The sequence below is a fragment of the Arachis hypogaea genome, chromosome 6, assembly GCF_003086295.3.
Source record: "Arachis hypogaea cultivar Tifrunner chromosome 6, arahy.Tifrunner.gnm2.J5K5, whole genome shotgun sequence".
Taxonomy (NCBI): domain Eukaryota; kingdom Viridiplantae; phylum Streptophyta; class Magnoliopsida; order Fabales; family Fabaceae; genus Arachis; species Arachis hypogaea.
Window position 1 is genome coordinate 102,322,046 of NC_092041.1, and position 26,950 is coordinate 102,348,995.

General features: G+C 31.3%; 2 protein-coding genes and 1 non-coding gene across 3 annotated transcripts; all 3 read right to left on the minus strand.

The window, feature by feature from the left end:
- Positions 1–1,244: 1,244 nt before the first annotated feature.
- LOC112805831 (probable zinc transporter 8) lies at positions 1,245–4,650 on the minus strand. Its single transcript, XM_025848160.2, has 3 exons — positions 3,985–4,650; positions 3,147–3,296; positions 1,245–1,786 (listed from the first exon to the last, which is right to left on the minus strand). The coding sequence occupies exons 1-3, from the start codon at positions 4,648–4,650 to the stop codon at positions 1,481–1,483; spliced, it is 1,122 nt and encodes a 373-aa protein (XP_025703945.1). The 3' UTR covers positions 1,245–1,480.
- An 863-nt stretch (positions 4,651–5,513) lies between these two features.
- LOC112697189 (uncharacterized) lies at positions 5,514–10,994 on the minus strand. The gene is made up of 4 exons (XM_025750262.3): positions 10,576–10,994; positions 8,231–10,481; positions 5,715–5,808; positions 5,514–5,542 (listed from the first exon to the last, which is right to left on the minus strand). The coding sequence occupies exons 2-4, from the start codon at positions 10,253–10,255 to the stop codon at positions 5,514–5,516; spliced, it is 2,148 nt and encodes a 715-aa protein (XP_025606047.3). The 5' UTR covers positions 10,256–10,481; positions 10,576–10,994.
- Positions 10,995–11,460: 466 nt separating this feature from the next.
- Positions 11,461–11,541, minus strand: TRNAL-AAG (transfer RNA leucine (anticodon AAG)). Its single transcript has one exon. It is a non-coding gene; the product is annotated as a tRNA-Leu (tRNA).
- Between the last annotated feature and the right edge of the window lie 15,409 nt (positions 11,542–26,950).

Sequence of the window (26,950 nt, forward strand, 5' to 3'; positions counted from 1 at the left end):
TTCATATTATAAAAGATATAAATAAATAATATAAATTATTTTCTCTAATACTTTTAATATATATATTTTAAAATAAATTAATGAATATAATATATAAGATATATTCATATTAATAAATAATTTACTTAATATATTTTGATTTTAATATCATAAAAAATAAAATTTAATCTAATTTATTTTTATGTATATTTTTTTTATTACATTCAATTAGTAATTATTATAAAAAATAAATAATTTACTTAATATATTTTGATTTTAATATCATAAAAAATAAAATTTAATCTAATTTATTTTTATGTATATTTTTTTATTATATTCAATTAAGAATTATTATAAAAATTAAAATATTTTTATATAATAATAGATAGAAAAATTACAAAAAAAATCAAAAAATTGAAAAAATAAAAATAATAAATTTAAAATGCATTATTATAAAAAATAAATAATTTACTTAATATATTTTGATTTTAATATCATAAAAAATAAAATTTAATCTAATTTATTTTTATGTATATTTTTTTATTATATTCAATTAAGAATTATTATAAAAATTAAAATATTTTTATATAATAATAGATAGAAAAATTACAAAAAAAATCAAAAAATTGAAAAAATAAAAATAATAAATTTAAAATGCATGAAATGAGATTTGAACCCATGTGTTGGAGTATAAGATGCTTTCCTCTGACCATTGAACTAGAAAATATATTATTTAAAAGTTTACACATTATATTATATATATTTTAAGTTTTAAAACTTTAGGGGAGGCCATGCCCATGCAAATCCCCCTGAATTCGCCTCTGCCTGTATTTTGAACTTTGGCATGTATCTTCTGTTATCTTGTATCTATCTGTGATATTGCTGTATGTATTAACTTCGTGGTAAAACTAAATAAATTTTACGAAAAATAGTTTTAATCACGCTAATCCAACAAAGGCTTATAATAACACTTGATAATGACATTCTAAATCTAGAGCCAATTAGGTCCATACGAGTAATACCTAAATGTTTGGCATTAGTTTTGACGTGTCAAAAATTGGGTCGTTACAGTCTTATTATAAATTTGACTAAAATAATTTTTATTCTTAAACCAAATTTGAAGAAAGCCAATGATACTTTGATAGGGTGACAATCCAAAAGTGAACAAAACACCTTGACGTAAAGTCCTAACTTCAAGCATGCAAAAGATACTGTTGGCTAACATCTATTAGGCCTTTTTAGACTAAATGACAAGCTCAAAAAACTATTTGATTGTAGATAATATATAATCCAAGATGATATACACACATAAATGGGGAGAGTGAGAGAGAAAAAGAGAGAATAAATAACCCATGAAATTCGAAAACTCTTCTTTTCTTTTTCTTCTTCTTTTGTTTTTTCTTCTTCTGTGTTAACTAGTGAAGGCATGTGAGAAAAAAAAAGATAAAAAATAATCCCTCTCTAAAAACCCTACTCTATTCTTTCTTTTTTCATTTTTTTTCTATGCCCATATTGCCATGACTGACATGCCTCCTGCTCCGACCAAAACAAAAAAATATGAATAAATCTGAAGCTTCACTCTACTTTGAAGCTTTGAACCCATAAAATCAGTGGCCAATAACTCTACCAATGCCATGTAATTGAGAAGCCCTGCAGACACAGCATTCAAAACACCTTCAACTATGAGTGAAGTTGGACTTGTGTCAGTGTACACCTTTGACAAAGCTATCCCCAATGCGATTCCAAATGGAGTTGTCACAGAAAAGAAAAATACCATAATGCACTTCATCTTCATCCCATACTCTGCCTGTTACCCAAAAAATAATGAAAAAGAAATATATATTCGTTAGATGGATATCTATTTATATATTAAATCATTCTTAGTTATTTTTTTTCACATAAAGTTAAATATCACTTCGTGAGTAAATCATAATTCTGATCTCAAATAATTTAATATTTGATAAAATAATTTTCAAAAGAAAAAAATAGAATTGAGCTTGAAAAAATGGTCTCAATTTGATAAAATACAGTATTTTTTCATAATGAACAAACAACTCATACATTTGATATTTTTTTGTTGTAACATGTAGAAAGGTACGTACAACAAACTTACCTAACATTCAATATATAGAGTATTTTTTTGTATTTATGTTTTTACCAAAAAAATTTCAATAAGAATTTACTTAAAATAATATTATTAAATTTAAAAGATGGAATATCTTTTCTCTAAGCATACATTTCGACCTCTAGAGTCTTTTTTGAGTATGCTTTTTTATTAGTATATTTTGTAAATTAACATTATTTTTGGAGGATCAAAATGTTATTTTATTCTTTTAAAAGTTATTTCGTTAAAAAATGAAAATTTTCAGAATTTAAAATGGTAGTTCACTCTTATCATAATTATTATCTTAGTAAATATTACACTTCTAGATATGTTTTTTCTTTTATTATTCTTTATTCTTTAGATACTATAAAAATTAATAACAGTGTTATCCGGCTGTTAAATTACTAGGATTAAACCATTCAAATATAAGCATCAATATATTTTATCACTTTTAACATACTAATTAAATTATTTTTAGTGTTTTATATTTAATTTAGAGAACTGCGGGAAAAACAAAATATGTAACAATTAAGAAATTTTGTTTTCATTATTCTTAATTTTTCACTTTTAAAATTGTAAAACTCAAAAATACTATAAATGAAAATAGAGACAAAAAAAAGATATTATTTTTTGGTGACTAAAAAAAATATTATTTTAACAAACTAAACAAACATTGGTGACAATGTTTAATATTTTCTTTTAATTATACATTTAAAAAAGACATGATTGAACTAAGTTATTAAAAAAAAATGGTAAATATTAAAAGAAATGGAATAAGTAAAAAATATTAATATAATTTTGTTAAATAGGTTCAATTTTTCGTAACTTTAAAATAGAAAATTATTTTAGAAAAAAATGAGTAATTATTATTATTATTCTAGAAAAAAGACTAGAAACTAACTTTTCTAATATTTATTTATCTACTGTTTCATTAGTTCATTATTAGTAGTTACGAAAAATTGGTTTTAATAAAATTAATTAGTATTATTTTTTGGTGTATTTATTTGTTTTTTAACATAAAAAAATATAATAAAGATATATATCGGTGATCAATAAATTAAACCTGAAGTATGCAGCCTCCTAAGCCCATTCCCTCAAAGAGTTGATGGAAGCAAAGTGCTGCAATGAGAGGCCTAATTGTGCATGGATTATCTGAAGCTCCCAATGACAAACCAATCACCACTGAGTGCACCACAATCCCTAACTCCAACACCTGCATACGTTTTATATACACACAATTACATCTCACAATTCATACACCAAACAATAAATAATAAACATAACCCACAAGCTCAAAATTCACCACCAACAACAATAATAAAACGAAGATTAGTAGTGCTACATGCATATAATAAAAACACAAGAAATGCTAGGGGCAGCAACTTTTGTGATTTGTAACCATCAAATAGTCATTAATGATGATCTAATGGTGTGAAATTGGTGTAAAATTTCATCTAATGACTCACTTTTCTTGCTGATTACATACTGGCTAGAATTTAATAAAGTTGCTAGTCCTTAGACTTTCTCTAAAAACACGATAAAATAACAAAACATATTATTTGTCACTAATAAACAAAAGAGAAAGTCTAGGAGGCATCAGAAATTATGATATATAGCCATCAATTAACCATCATAAGTAAATTGAGTAATCCTGCACCATTGAATATAATCTCCCACCGTTAAACACACCTATGATGACTAATTGATGGCTATATATCACAATTTTTGCTTGCCCCTAGCACTCCTCTAAACAAAATATGATATTGTTTTATTATTGTTATCACGTTTATAATTTTTTCTAAAACTTATTTATCATTCATATTTATCGGGGTTCTTTTTTTTTGTTAATGGTATAAGCTTTCTACTACTATTTTGGTAGTTTACCAACTAAGATAACTAACCTGAGCGATAACACGATAGCGTAGCAACTGTTCCGCACTCACAACTTTCGTGTTTCCATTTCCATGTTCAATCTCATGACCGTGAGTGTGACTGTGACTAAGCGATTCCAATTCTTTATTCACTTTGCGGCAACCACCATCAACTTCAATGTTTTCGGAAGAATCAGTAGTAGTAGTAGTAGTAGAAGAAGAAGAAGCAGTGATTCTCTTTTTAAAGAAACAGATGGAGAAAGAGTCCACCATGAGGGTGAAAATAGCAGAAAACATGGCGATGAATGTAGTAAATGGGAATTTGTGCCACGGATTTTTGGGCAAGCAGTCCGACATGAGGTCATTGAATGAGTCCGGCAATACGTGCATGTAACCCGTGGCGAGGATGACACCGGAGGCAAAGGCCTTCACTAATACAAAAAGGTCACGGTCTGGGTGAATCGCCGGGACAACGCGTGAGAGCGTCGGCAGCGTTACGCCGATCATGCTTGTCACCAGAATTGCAAATATTGCTATTATCTTATACTTGAGCGCCTCGCTCCGGTTGTGACATGCTCCTTGGTGGTTCGAGGCACATTCTTCAGCCAAGGCAACCGGACAAGTTGTGAGTGCAAGGAAGGAAATAACAATAATAATCTTGTAGAGGAGGTTTGAATTCATTGGTGTAATAGCCATGATTGTAAGTGAGAGAATGAGAGTTAGAGAGAAATTATGAGTTGTTATGACCGTTAATATAGTGCTTTGGTTTGGCGAAACTTTAGATTGACTAATTTAAGAGTCTAGATTTAAAAAGTTGGAATTACTCTAATGACCTTGATAGAGAACATTGCAAGAGCTTGGTGTATCTGTTGTTGTATGTTTGAGGGGTATTTTGACCAAATTACTAGGAGTGAGGTTGATGGAGTGCGGCATGTGTTGGGAGTTATCTCAAACAAGACCTCATGCATCGTTGAATAGCAAACACGCGACTTTCTTCACTTTTTTGACAATGAGGTAGTGATGTGGCAATCTACTTGAAATAATATTAGTAATAAACTTACCTTAAGTTTTGGGAATAATTAATGAAGCATTTTCTCGAAAAAAAAAAGCAATTTTTTTTATAAATTTAACTTTTTTAATATAAAAATATTTAACATTATATACTTAAGAGAATTGTTACCTTTATTTCTTTTATTCCTCTTGTTCTATGCTTAGTGTCAACATCACATAGCTTCAGCTGATATCTTGAGTTCTTCAGAAAATTTCAAGCATGTTCTCTAGTTAATAATTTACCACAATATAGAAACTCCAGGTTGTTATGAATAAATATAAGATATCAATAGTATAATAGCTACAAGATTTCTCCAACTAAAGCAACTTTTGTCCTTCAATATCCTTCAAAGCATGAGGCTTCATCTATCAACACACAACTCCACCTCTAGCGCTTCAATATATGCACTAGCTAGAGTGAATATAAATTATAAAAATGTAGCAATGGTATCTTTATATAGAGAAATGAACATGTGCCATTCAAAAGTGAATAACACACAAGAAGAACTTTAAATTTTGATGCTTTCGATATCCTTATCTGAAATTATAAGAAAAGTAGAAATGTCAATCATTGATTATTTTTTCATACTTTTCTTTGTAAGGGTCTTGCATATTCTATGTACATAGGACTGAAGATCAAAATTAATCATCATTGGAATAACAAATACCATTAGACATTACAAGAAAAAGCTTTTAATAAATTTTCTAACCTTTTAAAGGAACATTTAAGGACTCTATTTTCTTAATCTTTGGTTGATAATCTTGTTCAAAATAGTCATAAGTATTTAATTCATGGTATAATTCCTACATGCAAAAGAATAAAAGCAGTAATTCAAATATGGACTACAAAAAATCCTGGAATAGTATCCTTATTTTAATAAGTAAAGAACTCAAGAATATCACAAGCATGAAATAAAAATAATATGAACAACATTTAGATACAAGTATAATATCTCAAAGTCAAAATTGTGTAAAGATCAAAGGTCTATTAAAAGGTGGAAACTCAGATGCAGTAGACTTCACATTAAGTTGGTATCTGAAAACTGTTAGATGATTTGACTGATTTGACTAAATTTTTATCTAACGACTCTCAGATATCAACTTCACGTAAAGTCAATTTCACCTGAATTTTTTCGTAATTAAAATCATTCATCAAACATGGTACCAAAATGACTTGTGTGCATCATTAAATAAAATATTAGGAAAGATCACCTTTCAATAGTTGTTCTAGTGAAATTGAGCGGCAAATATCAAGAATACTTCCTAGCACCAAATCATTCACCAAGCCTTAGTGTTTTATTCAAATATTTAAGAATCAAAGTTTTCTATGACTGACAACGGGTAGTAGTTTCTAAAAATTTGGACCATACATAAACCGCCGTAGAGTCTAACGGTTTATAAAAACCAATAGGTAACGTAATTTGTTAGAGGTTATAGCGGATTACGTATTGTAGAGACATTCTATTGCGATGTATCGGTATAGTAGACGGCAACTTTAACTCTGCTTCCGTTAGCAATTTAGCATTCTCCACAAGACAGAAACTACCATAGCTTTCAAGGTGTCTTTGGAGAATGCTAACGAGAATAGAGTTAAAATCACTGTCTGCCACACCAATACATCGCAATGGAATACCTCTACAACAAGTAATTTACTATAGTCTTTAGCGGATTACGCTATCTACTGTTTTTTCACAAATCGCTAACTCTTGAAGCAGCTTATGCATGGTCCAGATTCTTTAAAAATCGTGACACCCTCTAACAGTTTTTTAATGGCACATTTTCAACATAATTTGCGCTATCTTGTAGCAGATTACATACAAATTATAAACTGCTACACTCGGTAACGATTTATATAAAATTAAAATAGAATAAAGATGTAACCTATTTTAGAAAGTTGTAATTGTATAAATTTAAAGCCCAATTAATTTATTTATGTAACTTATTTTAGTTTTAATGGATGGTTTGAGAAAATTTGTAGTTATATTTTTTATAAACTAAAGAGAGAGTACAAAGACTTTGAAACTTGATGTGTGTTTTTTAGTTAATTACAATAAAACACTACAAATATATAAGCCTCACAAGTTTGTACATCATCATTTTTAGATAATTTTAGAGCCTAAATTTTCACTTGAATATATCTTAGAATTTTTTTTAGATATTATTCTGGACATTTTTAACACTTGAATTATTTATTTAATTTTTAGATTTTTTATTAAAATATCTACATATTTATTTTTATTATATTAAACAAAATTATGAGAATTTTAGATAATTTCACAAATATATAGCATAATCAGTAGGGTTGATGTCTCATCCTCTATCGTTATTCACGGTGGAAGGTTTTGATTTCTTTTTAAAAATAATAACTATTGTTTTTTAATTAGTAAAATGGTTGAATTTGTTGTGATTTGTTTAAATGATATATAATATAATCAGGATAGAGAGATAATTAGCTTTTTTATAAATAAGTGAATTATCTTTAAAAATATAAATATAAAATAAAATATATGACTTATACTTTAGAATATAAAAGTTATATTTGTTCAATATACGTATATAATTAACTAATTTGTGTATAACTAATTTGTGTAGGTATTATTTTTCATTTAGGTCAATTCTATAATTTTGAAAGCATATGAATATTATCAGTGGCGGAACCAGAAATTTCATAAGAGGGGGGCCAATTAAATATAAAATATAACAAAAAATTAACAAAATATGATTTGTAGCATATATATCAAAAAAGTAATTATATTATATAAAAGTCAATGTTCAACTACATACTTTAAGATTTTGATATTTTTAAACTTGCTCGACGATGCTTCATGGAACTAAAATCATCAATTATCATCTCTGAAGTGAATTTTGAAGCAATTTCCTTTTCAATATATACAATCATACAATCTGCTAAAAATTCATCTTCCATCTTGTTTCGAAGCCTTGTTTTAATAATCTTCATAGCTGAAAAGGCCCGTTCAGTTGTTGCTGTTGTCACAGGAAGAGTCAAAACAAGACGAATTAATCTATCAATTAAAGGATATATATTTGATTTTCCTGTCTCTGTCAATTTTTGACACAATTCAGCAAGAGTAGACAAATTCTGAAAATCTGGAGCTTTAACCACATCAAGTTCATAATGTTGTAACTCATAATCCAATTGAATCTTTTCTTGCTCAGAAAAATCTAAAGAATAGAAATTCTTTACAAGATTGCATATGTTGCAAACACTGAATAACTTGAAAGCATCTTTAGGATCTAGAGATGTACTCAGTATGAGGAGCTCGGTTGCTTGCTCACTAAATCTACTATTTAGCTCTTTCAATTGAAAATCTATCACGCTAGTAAAAATGTCAACACGATAATGGTGTTCAACAGTGACAACATCCTTTTTACGACGAGACCGAATTATGTCACTAAAAGAAGCACCCATATCAGGTATCTGAATAGCATGATCATTGCAGAAAGAACTAACTTTCTCCAAAAGTGCTCCCCAACTACTATCTCTTAACTGTTGAATCAATGACTTTGTACTAGAAACCAGATGCATAGCATTCAAAATGTCTTGAGATTTTTGTTGCAATGCTTGACAAAGTTTATCAGTGATTCCCATGATTTCTTTCATCATATGCAAAATGAAAACAAAATCAAATGATAATAAAGATTTAAGAGCATAAGTAGCATCACCACGTTGAGAATATGTAGATCCATTAGTAGCCAAATCTTCCAGAACTGAAGTTGTTGCTCCAAACATACGTAAAAGGCTACAAATTGAGTTGAAGTGAGAGCTCCACCTGGTATCTCCTGATCTTTTTAATGTGCCAATTTGATTTGCTCCTCTTCCTGTTTCAATTTGATTAGTTGCAACTAAATGGGAAATTTCAGTTGCATAAGCAGATCGTAATTCATCATTGCGTTTGCAAGAAGAGCACACAACATTGATAATATTACTCAAACTTTGGAAAAAAGCATGAACATCAACAACTTCTTTAGCCGCAGCAACAAGAGCTAGCTGTAATTGATGAGCAAAGCAATGAACATAATATGCATAAGGACATTCTTGAATAATTAAAGCTTGTAACCCTTTCCACTCTCCACGCATATTACTAGCTCCGTCATACCCTTGACCTCGAACATTTTGAATGTTGAGATTGTGATGAGATAATGCAGAACAAATCTCTTGTTTTAGAGTAGCAGAAGTAGTATCTTTGACATGAACAACATCTATTAGCCTTTCTTTGACAAATTCATGCTTATCAACAAATCTAACAACAAGTGCCATTTGTTCTCTTCTAGATTCATCTCTAGCTTCATCAACAATCAAACAAAACTTTGCATTACCAATCTCATTGCGAATTTCATTTTGCACCTTTCTAGCAAAAACATGTAGAATTTCCTTTTGAATAGAAGGTGATGTGTATATTGCATTTTGAGGAGCATTATCCAAAACAATTGCATCCACTTCTTTATTGTAAGAAGCTAATAATTTTAACATTTCAAGAAAATTTCCTCGATTCTGAGACTCATGACTCTCGTCATGTCCCCTAAAAGCACAAGCTTGAAACGTTAACCATTTGACAGTATCAATAGAGGCTTTAAGACGCAATCTATTGCTTAAAACTTGTTGTGAGCTTTGCTTAGCCAATACTTTGTCAATGTGACATAATTGATTAAGCAAATCTTTACAAGACTTAACAGCAATATTATGAGGAGAATTAAGAGATTTACCCACATGAGATAAAAATGCACAATCCTTTCCATTATTCACTTTTTTCCAATTGCGAAATCCTCCTGATGTGAATGGACTTGATTTTCTAGAAAATAAATAGCATGGAAGACAAAATGCAGCATCCACTTCTGGCGAATATTCTAGCCAAGAAAAACTCTTAAACCAATGAGCTTTGAAACGACGAGGATGACTTTCTAGACCAGAAAGAGGGTACTCATCCATAATAAATTGATATGGTCCAAACTTTATGTATGCTCTACGGATTTCATCTTGTTGATTGATAGGATAATTCCAAATTTGCGGACGCTTTCCGGGATCACGCATCAATGTATCAATATTAACTTGATCTATTTCAGTCCTTGCTATTTTGGAAGCAGGGGGTTGAATATCTTGCTCAACAAGTTGTGTCACAGGTTGTTCAATAATATTTTGAACATTACTCAAAGAATCTGAAGCTGAATTTTGTTCATCATATATTCTCTCTTTTCTCTTGAAAAATGAGTGAATTGTTTTCATCTTTGACATTTTTAACTTAACTTGAACTATCTAACAAAAAAAAAACAAAAATAATTGCATATATATTATTTTCTTAAAAAAAATATTAAACCTATTGAGCAATAACAAATAATTTTAGAAACACAAATATATAATAACCAAAAATAAAGTTATTGATTTACCTGATTATTTTTTGTTCCAAGTCTCACAAAAAAATAATTCTATTGAGTTTTGTCCTCACTTCAATCTTTGAACACTGTCCATTATAAAAAAAATAAATTAATTATTTTAAATAAATAATGTAAATAATACTTGACATTGTCATTAACTTAAAAAAAATTGAAATATACCTCTTTGAATCTTTGTTGTGCATTCAATGGTTAATATTTTGTTGTTCACTTCTCTTCAATGGTTTTTCTTCATATGTCTTGTTTTGGTATGGAAAGAAAATTAGAATGAGAAGAGTAGAAGACCAAAAGTTTGGGAATCACTAAAAGAGAGAGAAAAGTGGCGCTATGCCTATGATAGTTTGAAACAAATATTTGAAAAATGTACTAGGGTTACTTTAATTAATAGTATGGGCTTGGGCTAGTATAATAGAACCATTTTTATTAATTATTAGAATGGGCTATTTGTTAACAAGAGCAACAATAATTCAAATATCTAATACATAATGCAGTTTTTAGTTTTTTTAATTTATAAAATTTTGTAAGTTATATTTTTTTTAATATTATATATAAAAAAATTTAATATTATTAATTATTACTATTTACTATTTTTTTAAAAAAAATTTGGGGGGGACCATGGCCACCTTAGGTCCCCCGTGAATCCGCCACTGAATATTATTGTATATTTCCGTTAAAAATTATTAAGTAACAATATAATATGGGTAATTTCAAAAAATATGTATTAGATATATATTGTGATTATATACAAATATTGAAATATATGTTAATTATAGTATACATAATAAGTGGCAAAACAGAAATAGATCAATCGGAAAATATGAATTAAGTGCAAAAACAGAATATAAAATATAAAATATAAACTCCATACTTTTGTCATAAAAAAGGAACATAACTATAATATAAATTTGAAGTTGGGCCTCAAAGATACAGTGATCAGAAAACCCATTTACTTATCTTTTTGGTTCGTCAAAGACTCAAAAGCCCTGTTGACATGATCCAGTGTTTCAGAGATGGAAAAGAACAAGCGGAAAAAAGAGAAAATTTAACTGTTGAGAGTGGGATTTGAACCCACGCCCTTTCGGACCAGAACCTTAATCTGGCGCCTTAGACCAACTCGGCCATCTCAACTTTGGTGCTGATTTTGAACTTATATTTCATATTAATCTTATCTTGTTCATTTCTAATGATTTAAATGAGTTTATTGCAAGAATAACACAAACAAAAATGCTTCCTGCCAGTGTTTATTAGCAAGTGTATCATCAAAGAACTTAGAATGAGCTCCATAATTATTTAATACTAGAATACAGTTAACTTTAACTAATTTTATTAGAATTCCGCACAACATATTAGATTTAATGGTTATTAAATGAGTTTACTATTAACCAATGCATTTCAATTGTTTTAAGAGGGATAAAATTTTTAGAATTGAACTTTTAGAAAAGATACACCATATTCGTATTCAAAATAATTTGCGGTTTAATCCCAAAATCGTCAAGCCAATTGCAAACCTACTATTAGCGGTAGAAATAGACTAGGTTTATTATACAATTAATTAGCCTGAATCCGACTATTATAATTTTTTTTAAGTATTAAGCCTAATTTGTTATTAGGTCCGGCCTAATCTAAAGTCTAATAAATAAGTTGACAATTTTTTTACAAAAATAAAAGTTACTTATATGTAATATACTAAATTTAGTGTTTATAAAATTTTTTAAAGTATTTAAAATATATAAAAATATATATAATAAATATAATAAATTTAAAATATCTAATATTTTTATTAATGATAAAAAAATTATTTATATATTTATTTATGTTTAGTAAAAAATTCAAGTATAGTTAATTTTATATGAAGTTGATAATTGAGAGTCGTTAAATGACAATTTAGTCAAATTTGCCAAATCATTTAACAACTCTTAACTATCAACTTCACATAAAGTTAATTGTACCTGAGCTTCTACTTTTATGTTCTAATAAGCCCAAATAGACTTGATAAGCCAATAAGACTAATTAGTGAGTTTAGATCTGACTTATTAACAAAATAAAACTTATATAATAGTCTGAATCTGGACTTATTTTATAATAGATGAGGTTGGATACATGCCTTATAAGCACCTAAGAGAGTATTTGGTCTATTTTCACCCTTACCTGCTATCTCATACTGTTAGAATATAATTAGGGTCAATTAGATCATTTAGCATCAATCATATTAATTTAACATATCTGTATATTTATTATAGGTTATTACACTTTTATTACTTTGATTCTTCTAGCAAGCATCTATATAAACCCTTCTATATTGTATCATCGAAACATACTTGACAAGTCACATTACTTTTCTTCAGTTTGCTTTTTATTTTCTAACATGATAAAAGAGCCAATTTTTTATTTCCATGAAAAATTAGTTCAGAGCCCCTTGTTCTCTCTTCCCGTCGTCAAAAACCTCCTGACGTGCCACCACAAGTCCCTACTGCAACCACTTTTCTTCTCCTTTTCAGATGCATCTAGCATCGTTGGATTCGCTGCCAAATCAATGGACCAGAAACTCTCCACTTGTCACAACCCGAGCCTCCCACTGATCCACAACCAACCCATGTCTGGCCCGACCCGATCCGTCCCGTTTGGTGCCTGCATGTCAGCCCGCTAAGTAAACGCTGACGTGTTTTTCTCCTCCATCTAGACGCTGCAACGTGTCCTTCATTAGCTGACGTGGCTTCTGACGTGTCTGCTGATGTGGCAGACCGTGGGACCCTCCTTAAGATTTTTTGGTGAACTCTTTTCAATTATGTCCTGCACTTTCTTGATTTTTGTCCAGATTTTGCATTTTCTTCTATCTTTTGTCTTGTCTCTATTATAAAAAAAAAATCGAATATTTTTCAGCCTACAAAAAAGAAGGGTAAATTTTGTCAAAACTGTCATCGTTCTGGTCACCTACTCCCAGACTAACCCTTCTATTGAAAATACAAGCAGAAAGGATATGTTGACTTCAATTGCCCAATATTATTTGCCGTTATTGCAAGCTCTTAGGACATTTGATTACTACCTGTCCTACACGCCTAGCCACATCCTGATTAGACTAAGTATCATTCTCGTCCCAACTTCTCCAAGAATGTGCTTGCTTCTGTTGCTGCTGCTACTAAATCTATTAATTCTGCTTCTCTCAACCCGTCTCCTGTCTCTTTCTTAAGCAACTTCTTTCCTTTTCTAGTTGTAACACCCTAATATTCAAATCCTTATACTCGAGTCATAAGTCAATGATAATAAGGTGGTAGACTCTCAAGGTGGATTATAATACATAATCATATATATGTTGAAAAGAAGTATTAAACGAGAAGTCTGAAAAGGAGTAAAATAAAATCACAGAACGGAACACTCACGTATCGATAAACAGAAGATAAAGTGCACTCAGAAAGCGATATAAAGATAAAGCAGTAAAGGAGAATAAGATAAAGATAAAGATAGGATATAAGGTGCAATTTACGTAATTAAAATATTTGGAAAAAAAACTTACCAGATTACAACTTTTTGAAACACCAGACGCAATTGCAACTTTTCATTTTATATGTAAACCGCGACACCCTAATGCAGATTAGCTTTGGACGTAAACCGCTAGACCCTGTCGCGGTTTACGTTGAGTTGCTACAAGCATATAAACCGCTACACCATGTAGTGGTTTATGAAGGAATATCGTCCATGAAGAAATCGCGGCACCATAATTTGTCTCTTACTCTAGCAAATATGCAAATGAATGATGGATGTGAGCTCTTAATAATAGAGTGATAACTCCATAATTCCGAGAAGTTGAGTTTTTGAGTTTGAATCTAATTATATGTACTATAAATTCTTCATACAGTATCATCCATTGAGTCATGTTAATGTTTTCAGATTTTTTCCATTATGCCTCCAATTTTGAGTACAATCGGAGTTATTTGTGTTTTTATATATCATCGTTGTTCTTTCTTACTTGGTGCTTTCACTTGGAACTTTTTCTTTTAATAATGGCCTCAATCTTCTCTCCATTTCGTATATAAAAACACCAAGATGGAACAACGATGTATATATATGTGTGTGTGTGTGTGTGTGTGTGTGTGTGTGTGTGTGTGTGTGTGTGTGTGTGTGTGTGTGTGTGTGTGTGGGGGGGGGGGGGGGGGAGAAAGCTCATCTGGAAAGGTATAAGTGTCCGGCCTCACTTACGACGCAAGGTCAACAGAATCTCATATCTTAACCTGGAGCAAGTGGAGCCGACCCACTGCATCTACCCAAAAAAATTCGAAACTTAGATAATTTCTCAAACCTCAAATCATTCTCGACTAGGAACAAGTTGGGGCTAACCACTGCATCTACTCCAGTAGACTCAAACCAAATTCAAAGCAAGTGGATCAATTTCACTATATCTACCCAAGCAGGTGTATTAAATTTAGAATCAATCTCAAATAACAATCTCATAATCATTATCATTCTCATCGCCAATCTCATAATCATCATTGTTCTCATTATCAATCTCATAATCATCATCATTTTCACTATCAATCTCATAATCATCATCATTCTCACTTAACACCTTGTCCATTTCTCTCAATTTTATTAACTCAATTCATTTGCCTTTCCCTAACTCTTCCATCCTCAATTCCACCGGCTCTAGAATCGTATCGAAGTTTATAAAGGTTTAGAAGGCCAAAAAAATTGTTAAAAGACATAAAAACACACTTTTCCAAAATCTAGGGGTTGTGCATACGCATGCAAGTGGCTCGCGTACGTATGGGATGAAAATTAGGGTGTCACGTACGTGAGCCTTGTTCGCGTACGCGAGTGGTGAAAACAGCAGCATTTTCTCGCATCGTATACCACGTCTGCGTACGCGAGTCTGTAATTTCGACACTTCCGCGTACGCATGCCTCCTTCCACATACGCGAGTGTTGCAGAAAGGCAAAAAGCTCTTAAGTGTAAAAGAATCAGTTTTTGAACCCAATTTTCAAACCTTCATATCTTTTGGTACAAAAATCATTTTCAACCATTTTTGAACCGTTGGAAATATCGATAAATGAATTTTTATAAAAATAGAATTTTGAAAGTTTTCCAACTCTGAGGGCCAAATTACGGCCTGCCAAAGTTTGTCAAAAATATGTTTTTACCAAAAAACAGAATTTACCAATTTTTCCAAAGATTCACAAGCTTCAACTGTTTTCAATCAACAAAATGAACACAAACCAACTCATCCACATATTCACACTCAATCAAATCCAAACCTACTTCATCTATACATTCTAACTCAAGTTCCACATATCCAAAACCACATTTCCCATTAGAACTCAATCAATCATCACACAATACAAATGCCACTTACCTTTCTTACCTTTTTTTTGCCTCCGGCCTAAATTCAGGGCCTCCAACCAAATTCACAAATTCAATACATATGACACAATTAAATAATCATTATCCAATTCATTAAATTTCTCAACATACCAAATATGCAAATTCACACAATTCTCAACCCAATCATTAATTTTTACAACATATCAACTATACATATCAATACCAACTAAATATACAATCCAAACGTAATCCTAGGGGGGATCTAGCCTAGAAATTCTCATCACACTACACGGTACTTAAATAAAACTTAAATCGTACCTTTAGTGACGCCAAGACCAAACTCTCAACTTCAAATTCACCAAGACCAAGTCCCAACTTGACCTTCGCCAAGCTCAAACGCCACCAATGCTTAGTTCAATGCCTCAGGTACTCAATCTACACTCATTTCACATAGTATGCACAATATTCAAACTCTAGGGTTTCTTAAAACTTCATAAACAAATGGAAAAATGTCTCTTACCTTTATCCACTAAAATTAGTTGATGAAACTCATCAATAGCTCCTACAAGATCACCCCCAAACAACTAAAATCACAAGATTTCCTTAAAACCCAAACTAAAACACAAATTTAGAGAAGAAAATGAAACTGGACAGAGGACAACGAGATACTCATTATAATACCTAGATATAATCAAAGAGGGTGAAAAGTGCGACATGTGGCCACAAATGACTCGTCAATTGGAGCACCGAAGCAAAAGTTATGGAGGTTTGAAGTTGATAGTGGCTAGAGTTTCATTTCTCCACTCTCTTCACGACCGAACCTCTCTCTCAAAAAGGGAAAAAATGAGTTGTTTTGTGCTAAAACGAGTTCTTATATAGTGTGGACTTGGGTCCACTTGGGCTCGATTCACTCAGTTTATCCCGTTGGCTCAACTTTAAGCTAAAACCTTTAAGATTAGAGTTTTAATTCGTATTCTAATTATTTTCACTTTCTAAATTATAAATTTTAACTTCTTAACATTTTTACTCATAAATTAATTTTCTCACTCACAGTACCAGGCAGATTTAAGCTGGTATAGCTGGCTAAAATACCAGTATGCATTTTTACGTGTATTTTTGCAAAAAATTATATTTTTCCACTCAAAAAAATTCGCTGAATCCAATTATTATTGTTAAATTTTTAAATTTCTAAGTCTTGATTTTTGACCCCGTTCGGACGCATTTTAACCATTTCAATTTAAAGATTAATTATTCAATTAAATTCTTTTATAATTTTTTGGGATCTTACACTAGTAATACTCCTGCTGCTCTTTTCACTCCTCCAGGTAATTAAAAATGGTATTTTGATTCCGATTGCTTTCATCACATGTCTCCTTTGCGTCATTTTTTTCATCTTTGTCTGTCACTATAAATGTACATTCTGTCAATACTACTAATGATTCCTTCTTGCATGCGACATATAAGGATTTTATTTTACAATCAAATCTTAATCTCTCTGATACTTATATTACTCAAAAATTAAACTTTAATCTTATTTCTGTTGGTCAATTTGCTGGTTTCAATTTTGATGTCAATTTTTCTATTTCTGGTTGTCGTGTGCAGGATCATCAGACGAGACAAATCTTCGGGACTGGACGTAAGGTCGGAAGGTTGTTTGACGTCAAATCTCTGTGTTATTTTTTCTCCATCTAACATTCATTTGTGTCATCACCATCTTGCCCACAGCTCCTTAGAAAAATTACATCCTCTTGTGTCTAAGAGTATTTTAAGTCAAGTTAATAATGAGTATTTTTATTTCATTTCTTGTCAAACTGCAAAACAACTAGCTTTATCTTTTCATAATAATTCATCTCTTACTTGCTCTCCTTTTGATCTTATCCACTCTGATGTTTAAGGACCCGCTCCCATCGCTTCTATAGGATGAGCTCGATACTTTGTATTTTTTATTAATGATTATTCAAGTTTTACTTGTGTTTACTTGATGACTAATCGTCATGAGCTACCTCAGATTTATATTGACTTTGTCACTATGATTAAAACTCACTTTTCCAAGGTCATTAAAATTTTTCAACGCGATAATGCTATGGAATACCTTGACTCTAAACTTTTGAGTTTTCTTGCTGAATAGGGTACTTTATTTGAGTTTTCTTGCCCTAGTACGTCTCAACAAAATGGACGGACTAAACGCAAACACTGTCACATTCTTAACTCTGATCGTGCAATGCTTGTTTCTTCTTCGTATCCTGAGTGTACTTAGGGTGAAGCTATTCTACTGTTGTCCATGTTATCAATAGACTTCTTTCTTCTATCTTTGATAACATTACTTTCTTTGAGCATCTTTATCATACTTCTCTATATTACAACTCTCTTTGAGTTTTTTGTTATGTCTGTTTTGTTCTTATTTAACCTCATGAACATAATAAATTTGAACCTCGAGCTCGCATGTGTTGTTTTCTTTGTTATGGCACTGAACACAAGAATTATCGTTGTTGGGATCTTCTCTCTAGACGTATTCGTATATCTCGTCATGTTGTATTCTGAGAGCATCACATGTTTTCTAAGTTCTCCTCATTTGAGTCTATTCCTTCTACTCAGTCATCATTTTTTACTAACTCCAATATTGATCTTTTTCCTAGTGATGATTCTACAGCTTCTATCTCAAGTCAACCTCTCGATTCTCCTACTCTTCTGCCTTCTCCATCTCCTGATGATTCTAGACTAGACGATGATCCTGCTCCTGCTGTTATGCCTCCTCCCTCTAATCATTCTTCTAGAATAAGAAATTCACCTTCTCATATTCTTGATTATCATTGTTTTTCTATTATTCTTCATCACCATGAACCTAAGTCATTCCGAGAAGTCTCCAAAAATCCAAATTAGTAGTAAACAATGCAGGAAGAAATCCAGGCACTTGAAAAAATACACACTTGAAACTTAGTTGACCCTCATTCTGATAATGAATATGTGGGTAGTAGATGGGTATACAAGATCAAGACTCGCTCTGATGATTCTATTAACCATTATGAATATACCTTTACAGGGGAGAGTTGTGGTTGCCGCTTCATAGGTACGTGACCTATCATAACCTCTTCAATAGAGTCCAATTTTGTTGAACCGGTTTATCATGCCCCAGCTTCCTTCACCGACGACAATATCACGCTTTCAAGTGACAATCTTCTCAATTCTTGCGACGTGAAAGGTGAAAAGTCTAACAAGGTAAGCAATGTATGTTGGTGGATTGGGACGCATGTTTATTTTCATATAAATGAGATGGTTATTCTAAGCCCAACATTCTTAAACTTGATTGTATTCAATCCAAAATTTTTTTATGGTGTTCTAATTCATCAATATACTAATTAGTTAAAGGATAATAAATCATAGATCAATTTCTATAAAAGATGAAAATGAACCATTTATTTTCTTGATCCGATAAACTATTATGTTACCTTTTTAATAAATTTTACTGAAATTGGTTCATTATAGGTTTAGCGTTAACAGAGAAAACATTGCTCATGGTTGCCATTAGGTTGTTTTGAATCCCTATCCCTATACTCCCATGTCATGCATGCAGAAACAAATATGACTACATATGTAAGGAAAAGAAAAAGTATTACAGCAAATAATAAGCTTTTTTACTTTTCAAAGCATAGAAAAAAACTTGGTTTTAGGTTGTGTAGGTATGTTTCATATGTGGCGGATCCATGCATGCTATATATAAATAATTAATTAATATCTGTTAAGGCGTGTATAGTAATAAAACTTTAATGATATTCTTAGAAAAAGTATGAATAAAATATTTTTAGATGACACTTGTTTAATAGTACCGTATCTAATTAGTTTGTTTGTTTTTGTTTGTTTGTGTATGTTTGATTGTAGGCAATAAAATGTACAGACGTTAATGAGTTTGGAAGTGATAACACGGATCTTGTTGATGAGGTTTGAACTCTAGTATATTGATGTTTTTTTTGTGAACCTCGTGTTTGAATCGACCATTAATTCTCATGTTCATTGAATGATGTTTGTTTTGAACTGATTCGTAGTTACCGGATCACAGTTGCCTTAGCAAAGACAAAATACCAAGAGTTGGGATGTGGCCTACGTATTTGAAGTTGGCCCAAGATTTTTATGCAATATACGCAAAGAAAGTCAGATGGTTACTTTTGCTGGTACCTAGATGGTTATTTTGAATAGTCATGGTGTATTATGTGTGATCAATTACAAGCATTTTAATTTGGATGTTCGATTCAATAGACTAGCGGATGTTTATTTTTATTGGTACCCAAATGGTTATTTGGAATAATATGGATGTAGTGTATGTGATCAGTTTCAAGTATTTTAATATGGGTGTTCGATTCAATAGGATAGCAAATGGTTATTTTTACTGGTACCCAGATGGTTATTCATAATAGTCTTGGTGTAGAGTATGTGATCAGTTACAAGTAGTAAAGACTGGATGTTCGATTCTATAGGCTAACAGATGGTTATCTCTATTGTCACCCAAATGGTTATTTGTAATAGTCTTTGTGTAGTGTGTGTAAATAGTAACAAATAGTAGAAGCTGGATGTTCGATTCCATATGATAGTGGATGGTTATTTTTACTGGTACCCAAATGGCTATTCTTAACTAATAGCTTTTAATATCTTGAAACAGAATCAAAGAAGTTAGAGAACTAAAAATGTTATTCACCATGAAAATTTATTCTTTCTGTTGTAATAAAACTCCACCGCGAAAACACGTAAACAATGTGAAAAGGTATTTGTGGTCTTAATGCTAAGGTCCAATTTGGGTTAACAACTTAAATAAGTTCTTTTGGAAAAAGAGCTTAAAGTAGAAGGACTTTTATTAATAGCAACTTATAAATAAGTTATTTTCTGTTGATTTTTAGTTATAGAAGTACTTATTTTAAAGTTATAGTGTTTGGATAAATAACTCAAAAAATACAATTTTTTTACACAAGAGAATGGATATTAAAATTCTAATTCACAATAATCTTGATGGCAATGCCAAAGAAATTATTGTGTAGTTAGTAATTGTTATTTTATTGTGCATGATATGGTAGGTGAAAATAAAAAATAAATATGAAATGTGTGTCAATGTATATTTTGTTGCTGTTTTTTATTTTTTTTATTGTGACTTTTCATAATTCAAAAGTAAAAAAATGTAGCTTCTGCTACTTCCCAAATGGGCTCTAAGTACATCTATTGCTTTCTCCGATTCCAATTCTTCCTCACAGGTTCATCAATGTCCTAGTACTTGGTGCTGTAAAAGGTGATTTAACCTCATTTTTCTTGTTTCTTGGACGGTTGTGGTGTACACGTTCTTCATTTTGGTCCAACAAAGTTCGCATCTGTTCAATTGATCCATATTGTGTGCTCCCATGACAATATCCTCCATAATCTCCACTCTCATTTCCCGAAGCATATCTGTATGGTATTTTCATTGTAAGGGTGATGAAAAAACACAAACGAATAAGACCAACCGAATTTCAGAACCATATGCACAAAATTTTTGTCCACCATTATAATTAGTCTTCCATAGAATTAGAACGGAAATAATACGTCACGAGTTACTTCAACACAAAAGTCCGTCTCAGAATTGCATCAAAGTGTCTTACAAAACCAAACATCTCTAATAGATATCATTTCAAATTAACTCAAACGAAATACAAATACATAAAAATTAAGACTGTTGAAATATTGTTAATCAACTCAAACCAATTTCATACCTAAAATAAAATTAAAAATGGCCCTTTGTTATTTTTCTGAATTATATTCCGAACACAAAAAATTAAATAACTAACATTTACTTTATCATGGATTAATGTTAATTAATTTTGTATTCAAAATGATCATCTGATCTTAATATATCTTATTTAAAATAGAACATCCATGGTCAACCAAATAACAAAATAAGATAGTAATCATGTAAAACGTATATTACACTATTAACGGTTATTAAAAAGGTATCAAATAACCCCAAACTAGTTCAAAAACCTTATATACAGGCAAGTTTTGTAACATTAGAAGAACACAAGCGAATAATTGCCTACCGAATTCCAAAACTATTAGACACAAAATTTTTTCCTCCATCATAACTTGTCTTCCATAGTTTTTAGAACCAGAATAACACATCACGAGTTACTTCAACACAAAAGACCATCTTAGAATTATATCGAAGTATCTTACAAATCCAAACATCGATAACAGATATCATTTCAAATTAACTCAAATGAAATACAAATACATAAAAACTAGGAAATACAAATACATAAAAATTAGGACGGCTGAAATATTAATAAACTCAAACCGATTTCATAACTAAAATAAAATTAAAAAATGCCCTTTGACATTTTATTGAAATATATTTTGAACCCAAAAAATTAAACAATTAACATTTATTTATCATGGATTAATATTGATTAATTCTGTATTCATAATGATCATTTGATCTTAATATATCTTATTCAACCATCTATGGTCAACCAAGTAACAAAATAAGATAGTAACAAAAAATTACAACTATCCATTCACGTAGAGAAATAACCATCCGACTTATAGTGAATAAACAACTCATAACGCAAAAAAATTAAAACACGTGCTTCACACTAATGGCTGATTCAATAATACACGAAGACAAAACAAATCCAAATACAGTCAACCACTAAAAAAAAGAGGCAAAAAATAGACTTCTCAGCAATATTAATTGGTCATAGTTCTTTTCCTCTTCTTTATGATAACAAACACGTCAAGAAGTCAAACAGACCCAGCAATGCTCACAAGCAGCAAAACAGTTCAATGCACCATAGCAAAAAAAATAATATGAACATCTAATCCGTCAAGGAAGAGCTAGTCGTGGAGTTACCTTCGATGCGGGCGAACATGCAGACACGACGGTTGCTCTGGTTTGTCGCAGAAAGACCACAAGCGCCGCGAACAGGCCGGGACTTCAAGCTCGGGAGCTGGCCGTTAGAAGACGACGCGGGTTGTGGCTGGGTGAGGACCACGCGACAGGGACGGGGGGCTACGACTGCCGCTGCTGGTCTACCGAATGGAGTCACTCCAGAGGATGGTGGCTGCGGCGAACGTCAGGCTGGACGACCGCAACCAGGATAGGCGGACTGCCGGTTGTAAGGGGGCCCTCCATCGTGAACGCCGTTTCAATTGGGGGTAGGAGAAATGTTTTTACTGCTAGGTCAAAAAAGGAGAGAGTGGGTGAGATGATTATGATGTTAATAATTCGGATTATTAAAATTAGGATTTGGGTGAGGGGAGGTAGAGGGTGGGGCGGGTGAACTGAGTTATTAGTGTAATTGGGCCAATTTTTTGGGTCTGTTGTTCATGTTATTCAACATGTTCATTGTCTACCTAGCACTCCCTATTTGATTTTGGTAGACCTTCGATTACTTTAAGTACAATTAAATAATATTTTGATAATTAAATATCAGCTTTTACACGAGAAAAGAAGAGTTTAAAAAGTAGTTGATTAAATCCTTTTTTATTATTTATAATACTTAGTTGGATAAAAATAAAAAGATATTCTAATATAAAACAATAAATATAGTGAATTATTGATAAGTCATTTAAGAATTATAAAGAGTGGAATTTAGTTGTTGATAATAATATAGAAAATGACAAAGAAATAAGTTTTAATATTTTTATTGTTCTTTATCTTCTTAGTTTTATCACAAAGTATTGTGTTGAACATTTTTTATTTAAAAAAAACTCACATTATAGATGAAGATAATCATTACATGTCAAATTGACAGTAATATATATTTTGGGGACTTAGAGTTTGCCATGCAAGGGAGTTAAACCAGCGGCTTACATGATGACAATTAGGTGGGGTTTAGTTGAGAAGAATAATAGTCTTTGGGGCAAGGTGCTTAGGTCCAAATACAAGTGCGGAAACAATATTTTTCCTGTTGTTTGAAGAAGGAGCAATGATTCGAATTTATGAAAGAGAGTTTGCTCTTCTCGGGATAAAGTGGAAAGTAACATGATTTGGAGGATTTGGAATGGTTCAAAAATTGATTTTTGGAATCACCAATAGGTTCGGAATGCGAGGCAACTCAAACATCATGCTATTCAGGTAGGTTATGATTTTAATTCCAATTTATCTTTTAACGACTTTCTCTTAGTTTCAGGTACGTGGGATGAAAAGAAGCTAAGTGACTAGTTGCCGGAAGACAATGTGAAGAGAATTATTGATTATGCTACGTATTTGTGAAATTTTTTAGAATTCTCATGATCTTATTTCATAAAAATAAATATGTAGATATTATGATGAAAATGTTTAGAAATTAAGTAAATAAATCAAGTACTAGAAATATTTAAGTTAACATCTAAAAATATTTAAGACCTAAAAATATCTAAAAATTATAATAAACCAACTTGTGAGACCTACAAATAGGCCATCATGAAACTCATTGTAATCAACTAACAAACATATTAAATTTTACTATAGTTTTTGTAGTCTCTCCTTAACCCATCAATAATATAACTATCAAATTTCTCAAACCATTCATCCAACTCCTTCATTAAAACTATCCTTAGTATTCTTACTACACAATTCAAGTCCATTATATACTAAACTAACTTCAAACTATTTCATAAAACTAACAGTGGTATCAGAATTACGTTCAATCATCTATTGGGTGTAGAATCTTTCTTCTTAACCTATCAACTATACAAATCCACCACATTATAACTCACTCAAACAAATTTCTCTATAACCATAACTATCTCAACTATAAATATTTTCATGTCCATATTATCAGAAGACAATTATGATAATTGACATTCTCAAATGAAAACCTTTCTACAAGCTCAAAATTTGTGCGATGGTGTCCATGAAGAGTTCATCATGCCAAAGAATCAAGCAATACTTTTCATTGCATAAAAGAAGAAATTGATAGAAGAGCAACAAAAAAAATATATTGCTCTATGCTTCCTCCAACAAGTTGTAACAAAGACAATTTTTTCAAGGATAAGAGGAATATTGTCAACTAAAGAAGTATGGAAAAATTTGGAACAAGAGTTCAGAGGCGACACAAAGATACGCACAATCCTCCTGCAATCTCTAAGGAGGCAATAGCAAATATGAAAAATAAAAGATTCTGAAAAAAAGTTACTATACAAGATTAATGAGTTTAGTAAATAAAATAAAAGCTTATGGGGAGGACTACTTACCCGATAAAAAGATAGTAAAAAAATACTTATTAGTTTGCCTTCCAATTTTGATCCTAAAGTGTCTACAAATGAAGAAACTAAGAATTTATCAATGTTACACTAATAGAGTTAATAAGCTCATTGCATGCTTTTAAACAAAGATTGACAAGTCTAGATGATGAAGATTTAGTAGAAAATGCATTTCGGTCTAAGCTCAATATAATATCTCATAATCTAAATAAAAGAGGAGGAAAAAAACAAGAAAATTCTAGAAGTTCAGACACTTCTAGAAAAAAAATAAAACTGAATATAGAATAAAATATTTTTCATGTGGCATATGCAAAAAGACTAACCACTTAGAAAAAGATTATTGGCATCATGGAAAAGCACAGTGTTGCAATTTTGAACATATGGAAAAAGACTGTAGGATGAAGATCAATAATCGTGCAAACTTCTCTGAAAAAAAGTAGGGAGAAGAGTGCCTCTTCTATGCATCATCACAAAAAGAGTGCAAGAAGAAAAATGACATATAATATCTCAATAGTAGTTGTAGTAATCACATGATAGGTGATCAAAACCTATTTTATGACATCAATAAATCTGTTCGATCTGGCATCAGACTTGGAGACAGAACGATCGTACAGGTGAAGGATAAAGATACAATCATTGTCCACACCAAGATAGGAACTAAGAATATCCATGATGTTTTGTTAGTTCCTAAACTAACTCAAAATCCACTTAGTATTAGCTAAATGATGGAAAAAGACTACGTATTATACTTTGAAGAAGACCCATGCACCATAACTAAAAAAAAACTAGAAGGCTTCTAGTAATGGTCAAAATGAAGAATAGGAGCTTTCTACTAAAACGGAGTTATATCATAAAAATTACATTAAAGACACAAGAAGATAATTCATGGCTGTGGTATCAAAGATTTGGCCATTTTCACTTTCATGGATTAAAGCCGCTACATCAAAAGCAACTAATGAGAGATCTACCAAGTATCACAGAAATTAATCAATCTTACAAAAGATGCTTACTTGGCAAGCAACATTGTCAACTATTTTTTTCTAGAAGAGCTTGGCGAGTCAAGAAGATGCTTGAATTAGTTCACACTAACGTTTGTGGTCTGATGAAGACTCCATCACTCAATAACAAGTACTTCATTCTCTTCATCGATGATTATACTAGAATGACATGGATATATTTTCTACGTAAAAGATCAGAGCTTTTTGGCATCCTCAAGAATTTCAAGCAACATGTGGAGAAATAAAGTAGTTGTAGCATTAAGGTACTTTGTAGCAACAGAGGAACTGAATACATTTCCAAAAAATTTAATAAATTCTGCAAAGAATAGGGTGTCGACTGTCAACTCATAGTGGGATATGCTCCTAAGTAAAATGGAGTATTTGAGAAGAAAAATGGAATTGTGATAGAGATGGCACGTTCAATCCTCAAGGAGAAAAATCTACCAAACAACTTCTGGGCAGAAGCTGTTTACACAACAGTATACCTACTAAATTGTTGTCCTACTAAGGCAGTAGAAAATAAAACTTCAATTGAAGTATAGAGTGGATGAAAATCTTTCGCAAAGTATCTAAGAGTGTTTGGATGTATATACTATGCCCACATTCCCACACAAGAAAGAAGCAAGCCCGATGAGAAGATAGAAAAAGGAATCTTCCTTGGGTATAGTACACAATCAAAAAGATATCATATGTATAACTTGCAAACGAAGAAACTCATAATCAGTTGAGACGTGGAGTTCGAAAAAAATACTTCATGGAATTGGGAAGATGAAAAAGTCAAGAAAGGAAGCATTGAAGTATCACAACAATCACCTATAAGACTAGAAGAACAAGAACATGAAGAAGTAAACACAACTACTCCAACAATAGAAACAACCACTAATTCTCTTCCAAGAAAAACTAAGCCTCCACAAGATGTATATGAAATATGTGATATTGTCAAGATCGAGCCTACAAGCTTTGAAGCAGCAGAAAAGCAAGAAGAATGGAGGAATGTTATGGAAGAAGAAATCAAGATGATCGGGGAA

Bases quoted from the DNA above. Each gene is read 5' to 3' on its own strand.
- LOC112697189 (XM_025750262.3), bottom strand. From the start codon at position 10,255: ATGTCAAAGATGAAAACAATTCACTCATTTTTCAAGAGAAAAGAGAGA. The intron at 5,809-8,230 runs GTTTGCAACATA...TTTTGCATGTAG, and splicing joins ATGCTTTCAAGTTATTCAGT to GAATTATACCATGAATTAAA. The intron at 5,543-5,714 runs GTTAGAAAATTT...TTATAATTTCAG, and splicing joins CTTAAATGTTCCTTTAAAAG to ATAAGGATATCGAAAGCATC.
- LOC112805831 (XM_025848160.2), bottom strand. From the start codon at position 4,650: ATGGCTATTACACCAATGAATTCAAACCTCCTCTACAAGATTATTATT. The intron at 3,297-3,984 runs GTTAGTTATCTT...AAACGTATGCAG, and splicing joins GCTATCGTGTTATCGCTCAG to GTGTTGGAGTTAGGGATTGT. The intron at 1,787-3,146 runs GTTTAATTTATT...TTTGGGTAACAG, and splicing joins TAGGAGGCTGCATACTTCAG to GCAGAGTATGGGATGAAGAT.